Raw genomic sequence first — 8,421 nt, 5'->3', positions numbered from 1 at the left:
TTCCTATGTAATGGCTCAATAGCGCATTGAAGCCAAATGAAGTCGGTTAAGATGGCCTCTCATGGAGACATAACATGCTCAGTTTGAACTACTCCAGTAAGTGAGGTTGCTCAGTGCTCCCCCCTCTCAATGAGGAATTTGGTTCTTTTTTGTTGTTCATGTAGTGAAAGGGCTTTATGACAGAAATAAGGTATTTCTGTCTTACATTTTTTTTCCATTTTAGAATAAGGCTGTAAAAAAGTGAAGGGGTCTGAATACTTTTCGAATACACTGTAGATGCAGAGAAAAATAGATTATTTAACAAGCAGGAGCAGGCGGATCTGTGTGACTGTTAGTGACATCAGTGCACACCACACCCCTCCTTCGGCATATAAAGGCAAACGGATCACGGTATCAAACCCTCTCCAAATCTAGAGGAAGCCTGTGTTTGAGAAGGAGTGTCTCAAGTACAAGTGCAATCACCAATGATCATGGCACCAGCTGGAGCTAAGAGAGTAAGTCAAGACTTATGACCATCATTATGGCTGTAAAGGCATGCGTGCCTATTGCATAATACACTTAGCCTTTTGCAGAACTATTGCAGATGTGCTAATGTATGTATTGCTTTGGTGTTTAGAGTATGTTATTATAGGGATCAAAATGCTTATTTTAGTTCTAACTTCATCTGAACCCCTTGGTCTTGTTTGGTACAATATATTAATAAAAATCCATTGTGCATGCTTCATTTACTTTAGTTAACAGAATGGTCTGACTTCTACTACAACTGTATTATATAACCTTAGATCAGCGTTTCCTGAACACGGTCCTCGGGACCCCATGGGGTGCGATGTTCTCCCATTGGTGTCCCCAGGACCCAGTTTGGGAAACAATGCAATCGTCTACCCGTTGCGTATGTTATTCAGGGAGCTTTTTACGCATTTATTGCAGGTGCATATTTCATACTTGTAAAATGGAGAGATAATTATGCAATGTTTGTGCAGAACATTCTGGAGCGCCTGGATGCAGGCGAGATTGTTATTGGGGATGGAGGTTTCGTCTTCGCCCTGGAGAAGAGGGGCTATGTGAAGGCGGGTCCCTGGACTCCCGAGGCTGCCGCCGAGCACCCCGAGGCTGGTAAACAATATCTAATCTTTGGCTCCCTGGACCCTGTGCACCAGTCATAGGCTAGCCTACATAGCATTTAGTTTAGCGAAGCCTCTCCAACTTGTCCATCAGACGCACATTTTTCAACCAGATGAAGTTGAGAGAGCGTGAAGTCGCGAAGTTGTAAATACTCAGCAAATAGCCATATGAGTGAGTGACACTTACTCTTCTCGTTTCCAGTGAGACAGCTGCACCGAGAATTCCTGCGGGCGGGGTCAAATGTCATGCAGACTTTCACCTTCTACGCCAGCGACGATAAACTGGAGAACAGGGGTAACGCTCAGCGCTTCACCGTGAGTATCCGTCTGCAGCTGTTGGGAAAACTCACCAAGAGGAAGAAATAAGAATGCCAGACCCCATTCTACTGTTACAGTTTGGCCATGCATTTCTAAGCAAGATTTTTCAATGACTGAATGGGATAAGAGTTTATAAAAATAATTATTCCATCTATAAATCAGGTTTCCTATAAATCTCTCGACGCCTGTTCTTCTGTTCAGCACTGATTTATTTCCCAACTTGGTGTTGAACCTACTTGGCAGGTTTCACAATGGTGATGTAGAAGACATTGGGTGTGTTCCTCTGCCCAGGCGTTGCTGATGCCTGCCAGATCTTACAACGCCTGGTTAGGTATTTTGTTGTATCAGCTAATCACGTCGTATGTTATAGCAATCTGTCAGTCAATCACGTGACACTGAAACATTGGTTGACGCATGCAACGTCTGAGCAGGGGAACACAACCATTGTAGGCTACCTCAAACTACATCAATAGGGTTGTACACTCATCAATACTTGATTGACACCAGGGCACACAAATCAACGAGGCCGCCTGTGACCTGGCCAGGGAGGTGGCCAATGAGGGCGACGCGATGGTGGCGGGCGGGGTCTCCCAGACCCCCTCTTACTTGAGCTGCAAGTGCGAGGACGAGGTCAAGGGCATCTTCAAGAGGCAGCTCGATGTCTTCGTCAAGAAAAACGTGGATTTCATGATTGCAGAGGTAGGAATGGCATGATGTACGCACATATAGTAGATCCACTTCTTGCCCACATGGCATACTGATACCGTAAATCTGATTTTTGACCTGACCGATTCTACGTGCAACGGATCTTCACTTGGACAATGCTGGTTTCTGTATTGCTTGGGTTGTCACTTTTTTTACCCCGTGTGTTTGTGCAGTACTTTGAGCATGTGGAGGAGGCAGAGTGGGCCGTGCAGGTGCTGAAGACCTCCGGCAAGCCAGTGTGTGCCTCTCTGTGTATCGGCCCTGACGGAGACCTCAACGGAATCAGCCCTGGAGACTGTGCCGTCCGGCTGGTCAAAGCTGGTATGGGACTTCATTTATATATATATATATATATGCTTAGACTGTTCGCAATAGGCAGAGCGAGGCTGGACTGAGGGCTTGTTGGCCTGTTGTAAGGCAGGTCCTCACCAGACATCACCAGCAACAACGTCTCCTATGGCCACAAAGCCACCGTCGCTGGACCAGACAGGACTGGCAAAAAGTGCTCTTCACTGACAAGTCAGGGTTTTGTCTCACCAGGGGTGATGGTCGGATTCACGTTTATCGTCGAAGGAATGAGCGTTACACCGAGGCCTGTACTCTGGAGCGGGATCAATTTGGAGGTGGAGGGTCCGTCATGGTCTGGGGAGGTGTGTCAAAGCATCATCGGACTGAGCTTGTTGTCATAGCAGGCAATCTCAACGCTGTGCGTTACAGGGAAGACATCCTCCTCCCTCATGTGGTACCCTTCCTGCAGGCTCATCCTGACATGACCCTCCAGCATGACAATGCCACCAGCCATACTGCTCGTTCTGTGTGTGATTTCCAGCAAGACAGGAATGTCAGTGTTCTGCCATGGCCAGCGACGAGCCCTGATCTCAATCCCATTGAGCACGTCTGGGACCTGTTGGATCTGAGGGTGAGGTCCATTTCCCCCAGAAATGTCTGGGAACTTGCAGATGCCTAGTGGAAGAGTGGGGTAACATCTCACAGCAAGAACTGGCAAAGCTGGTACAGTCCATGTGGAGGAGACGCACTGCAGTACTTAATGCAGCTGGTGGCCACACCAGATACTGACTTGTGAACCCCCCCTTTGTTCAGGGACACATTATTCCATTTCTGTTAGTCACATGTCTGTGGAACTTGTGAAGTTTATGTCTCAGTTGTTGAATCTTATGTTCATACAAATATTTACACATGTTAAGTTTGCTGAACATAAACGCAGTTGACAGTGAGTTTATATACACACACACTCTCTCTCTCTCTGCCAATAGGAGCCAATATTGTGGGTATCAACTGTCACTTTGACCCCATGACCTGTGTGAATACGGTGAAAATGATGAAGGAGGGTGTGGAGAAGGCGGGGCTGAAAGCCCACTACATGGTCCAGCCTCTGGCCTTCCACACCCCTGACTGCAACTGCCAGGGATTCATCGACCTGCCAGAGTTCCCCTTCGGTACGTACACAGATCTCCATCGCCATCTCTCTCTCCTGCCCACTAGGTCGTCTTTCTCTGTTTCTCTTTCCTCCTTCCTTTCTCCTAATTTCTCTTCCCTTTTCCAACTCCCTCTCTCTGACTGCATGTCTGCCTCTCCCCCAGGTCTGGAACCCAGGATTCTGACCAGGTGGGACATGCATAAGTACGCCAGGGAGGCCTTCAACGTTGGCATCCGTTTCATCGGCGGCTGCTGCGGCTTCGAGCCCTACCACATCAGGGCTGTGGCTGAGGAGCTGGCCACAGAAAGAGGCTGCCTGCCCGCTGCCTCAGAGAAGCACGGTAACTGGGGTGCTGGTCTGGAGATGCACACCAAGCCATGGGTCCGTGCCAGGTAAGGAGACCGTATACACAACACGGGTACAAATGAGTTAGATACCAAGAACCACAAAGAGTGTCCTTATATGACTCTAGTCCAAAATCGCAAAAGTTAAGTTACTTAACTTAAATGGTTACTGTAAGATACATGAGGTTAGACATATTACTGTACCATTTTATTACCAGCTTATTACTCCCATGTCCGGAGTATACATTTGACATTTTACATTTTCAATCCCCCACCTCTCCCTTCCCCCTCCGTTCTTCTCTCTCCCCCAGGGCTCGCCGTGACTACTGGGAGAAGTTGAAGCCAGCATCCGGCCGTCCCAGGTGTCCCTCCATGTCCACCCCTGATAGCTGGGGTGTCACCAAGGGCCATGCCGACCTGATGCAGCACAAAGAGGCCACCAGCCAGGAAGAGCTCAAGCCCCTGTTTGAGAAGGCCAAGGCCAGCCACTGAGCACTCCTCCTGGGGTAGGAGAGGGAGGTGGAGCCCCCTGGAGGAAAACCGAAGGAGTGGCGTGCACTCCGAAGGAGTGGTGTGTTGTGGTTTGATAAAGGCAGAGGGGAGAACTCTCACACATTCCCTTTTTAAAGAAGTTTACATATCAAAAATAATTAGATGGAAGTCTTATTGTTCTGTTTTGATTTCTAGGACCATCTTCTTGTGAACCAAATGTTATTCTTATGATTTCATTCAGATTTGCAGCATCTCTAGATGGTATAGCTTCATTGTAATTCTCTTCTGTCATCATTCTAAAGTGATTATGGTATATATGCATCTAATTTCTAAATAACTGGATTTCAAACTTGATATGTGCCTTACTCAAATATAATGTGACAGCAATCGTCGAGCCGTTGATCCGTACTGTGAGTTAAACAAACAAACCAAAACATTGCCCCCGGTGGTGCGTCCCACATACCTCCAGAGTGTGCTGCTGATCTTGTGACTATTGAAACGCATAAGATTAGAAATAACAGTGAAAGCGTGTTACCGAAACTACTGTGACCACAATGTTAAATAGCTAGTAAAGAATGTAGCATAGCCTAGTTACATCTAGTGCCAAAAAAATGATCTATACCAAATGAAAGTTGACTTCATAACTGTAGTTTGATTCAATAAACTTCCACTTGACCTTGTATGTGATGACATTTCTTCATTGTGTGGGGTATCCTGTGTTTTGAAACCTCAATCTCCAAAGTACTTTACATACAAAGAATATCAAGATAAAACTATTGAAATAAAGACAATCGCAGCAAAATCTGAATTGATTTATTTCCAAAACATTATTGTAAATGTTTCTGAAATGACAACGAAATAGCTTCAAAGTACAATCCAAATGAGTACGAAAAAGCTATTTCACTGTCATTCTACCCTTACAAAAAAGTCCTGCAAGACTTTTCAATAATCCTGCAGGTTCTGTTGGATTCCTGCAAGAATTTACCTGACCCTGACCCTGCAGGAATGACTTTGGCTGCATTTACACAGGCAGCCCAATTCTGATATGTTGTCCACTAATTGGTATTTGGACCAATTACATAAGTCAGATCTTTTCAGATCTGATTAGTCAAAAGACCAATGAATGGCAGCGTTACATCTGCTCCTGCCACGCCCTCTACTTCTCATCCTGTCTCCCTAACCTGTCACCACTCCCCCAGTGCTCTCTCCCTCTCTGTGTATGTAATTGTGTGTGGAGACAGGTGTGCTAGAGGTGGAGCAGATCACCACCAGCTGCAACCTGTTCCATGATCAAGGCCTCTACAAATACTCAGCCCTGCGACTTCCACACTGTCAGTTTGTAGTCTCTGCTCAGTCAGTCTGCGGGTCTAGCCGCTTGTTCCTGCATAGATCTTATCCCGCTGTGCCTGTTTTTCCCTAGCCTGACGCTGCTTTTCTCTCTGCTACAATTCCGGCTGCTCTGACTCTGTTCCCTTTCTCCAGTCCCTCGTCTCGTCAGCCATGCTTCCCTGCCCTGGACCCCCACTCTACTGCTTCCTTGGATTCCGCTCCAGACCTGCTTACCCTGCCCTTACTCCGCTTTCCTCAGTTCCTGGTTCCCTGCTACCTGGCCTGCACCCCACCCCCACTCCCTCCCGCTTTTCAATAAATACCTTAGCTACCTTATCCCTGTCCCCTCGTCTGAGTCTACACTTGGGTTCACCTGCTCCGCCCTGCGTTACAGCCAGAATTGGGCTGTCTGTGTAAATGCAGCCCAAGTCCTGCAGGAATATCAAACATTCTGTAAATTCTGTTCCTACAGATCCTGCAGTAATTTACCTGGGATGTGCAAGATCCTTTTTCCTGCATGATAAGAGAAATTCCTGAATTACAGCAGTTGCCTTGACTTCTGACAGGGACATCTATATACGTTTTCCTGCACGATTTCATCAAGCCTACAATATTCTTATAGGTCACCTACACAATTCATTCACAAAGGCAAACATTCCTCTTTTAGTTTTCAGAATGTTGATATTTTTGTTATCTGCAATATTACAGGGTAGGCATTCTCTACCTAACTGTGTCATTAAAGCCTGCTTTTACACCAGGGGAAAGCGGCTCCCCCCCTCTCATTGAAGCCACGGAAGTTCAAGGCCGACAGTGGAACTGCAGGCGTTGTTTGCCGAAAACAGGATCCCCCCCATTATTGTGAATGGAAAAATTACTATCTTCATGGTCAATCTTTGTGTAAATAAAACATATGTCCTTGAACTGATTATTTAAAATTCACACACAGAAGATTCCATTCTCTATATTTTTTTCACTTTAAAAGTGCTTTCCTCACCATCTTAAATAAACACGCCCCATTCAAAAAATGTAGAACCAGGAACAGATATAGCCCTTGGTTCACTCCAGACCTGACTGCCCTTGACCAGCACAAAAACATCCTGTGGCGTACTGAATTAGCATTGAATATCCCCTGCGATATGCAACTTTTCACAGAAGTTAGGAACGCAAAGGCTAGCTTTTTCAAACAGACATTTGCATCCTGTAGCACAAACTCCAAAAAGTTCTTGAACACTGTAAAGTGGAGAATAAGAGCACCTCCTACCAAAGACCCCCAAAGATTGGAAAGCTGCCGCAGTCATCCCCTTCTTCAAAGGGGGTGACACTCTAGACCCAAACTGTCACAGACCAATATCTATCCTACACTGCCTTTCTAAGGTCTTCGAAAGCAAAGTTAATAAACAGATCACCGACCATATCGAATCCCACCGTACCTTCTCCGCTATGCAGCTGTACTCTGGATGTAGGCTGGGGCCAACCCACCACTGCTCTCACCTTCCCAGGATCCATATGTATGCTCCCTGCAGCAATGATGTAACCCAGAATGGGGATGGTGAAGAGATGGATTTCACACTTCTCTGCTCTTATCCAGGAGGCATTGGAGAACCTGTCGGATGTGGAGCACGTGTTCTTGGGTGGAGCGGGACAAGACGAGAACATCATTAACCATATCCTGGATCATAGCAGGGGCTTAGGTAAGGCCAAAGGGCATGACTAGGTACTCGTAATGGCCGCTGGTCATGTTGAAGGCAGTCTTCCACTCTTCCCCGTCCCGTATCCGCACCAGATGGTAGGCGTTCCATAGGTCCAACTTGGAGAACACGGTGGCCCCCTGGAGCGGCTAGAAGGCCGAGGAGGTGAGAGGTAACAGGTAGCGATGCATGGAGTGCGGGAGAGAGAGCTTTGCAGAAGCTGGAGTATTTTCTAGGCAACCTCTCTCCCGGACAATAGAGCATCGAAAACCTTCTTTACCTCTGCCATGAACTACTCCAGACTGGAGCATACGGCCGGTTGTTGTTCCCATACTGCCGTAGCCCAGGCGAGAGCCCTCCTAGACATCAACGTGATGAAGGAGTAGGACTGCAGCTTGATGATGAGGGACACTGAGCGAGAAACACCCGAGAGGTGCCCAACTCTATCAAAGTGCTCCGAGGGAGGTAAGCAGGGTTCCTGGGAAACCGGGGTGACGGCGCTGCTAACAGCAGGGTTGCTGAGGGGCTGGGAGGTTACCGTCGTGGTAGGCTGCATAGTAGACAACCCACGAAATTGCTCCAGCGATGTGTTCAATGCTTGGTCGTGGCATTCGGCCAAGGTCTGGAACCCTTCCATAAGACCGCGAAGCAACTCCTCATGCCTTTCAATGGTGGCTCCCTGGGAGGAGAGGGCATTGCGGAGCTGGTCAGAGTCTGCTGGGTCAGTCATGGCCAGTTCGTACTATCCCGTTTCAGGTATGACCCAGATGTAGACAGTGTCGAAGAAACAAAAGTTATTTCTAATACATGGGCAGGCAAACGACAGGTCAAAGGCAGGCAGGGGTCAATAATCCAGTGAGGTGGGGCAAGGTCCAGAACGGCAGGCAAGTTCAGGGTCAGTGAAAGCAGAACAGTCAAAACCGGGAGGGACTAGAAAACAGGAGCAAGAAACAGGCAGGAGCAGGGGAACAAACGCTGGTAGGTTC

At 47.4% G+C, this 8,421-nt stretch overlaps 1 protein-coding gene across 1 annotated transcript; it reads left to right on the top strand.

Moving 5' to 3' along the window:
* The first annotated feature begins 372 nt into the window (after nucleotides 1–372).
* LOC118385459 (betaine--homocysteine S-methyltransferase 1) lies at nucleotides 373–5,098 on the top strand. Its single transcript, XM_035772598.2, has 8 exons — nucleotides 373–494; nucleotides 981–1,113; nucleotides 1,324–1,436; nucleotides 1,947–2,138; nucleotides 2,318–2,465; nucleotides 3,419–3,601; nucleotides 3,746–3,974; nucleotides 4,238–5,098. The coding sequence occupies exons 1-8, from the start codon at nucleotides 465–467 to the stop codon at nucleotides 4,416–4,418; spliced, it is 1,209 nt and encodes a 402-aa protein (XP_035628491.1). The 5' UTR covers nucleotides 373–464; the 3' UTR covers nucleotides 4,419–5,098.
* The last annotated feature ends 3,323 nt before the right edge of the window (nucleotides 5,099–8,421 follow it).

The sequence above is a fragment of the Oncorhynchus keta genome, chromosome 6 (assembly GCF_023373465.1).
Source record: "Oncorhynchus keta strain PuntledgeMale-10-30-2019 chromosome 6, Oket_V2, whole genome shotgun sequence".
NCBI lineage: Eukaryota > Metazoa > Chordata > Actinopteri > Salmoniformes > Salmonidae > Oncorhynchus > Oncorhynchus keta.
This window is presented reverse-complemented; position numbering and strand designations above follow the sequence as displayed.

Coding starts and splice junctions, on each gene's coding strand:
- LOC118385459 (XM_035772598.2), top strand. CDS start 465: ATGATCATGGCACCAGCTGGAGCTAAGAGA. Junction 495..980: donor CACCAGCTGGAGCTAAGAGA/GTAAGTCAAGAC, acceptor ATGTTTGTGCAG/AACATTCTGGAGCGCCTGGA. Junction 1,437..1,946: donor GTAACGCTCAGCGCTTCACC/GTGAGTATCCGT, acceptor GATTGACACCAG/GGCACACAAATCAACGAGGC.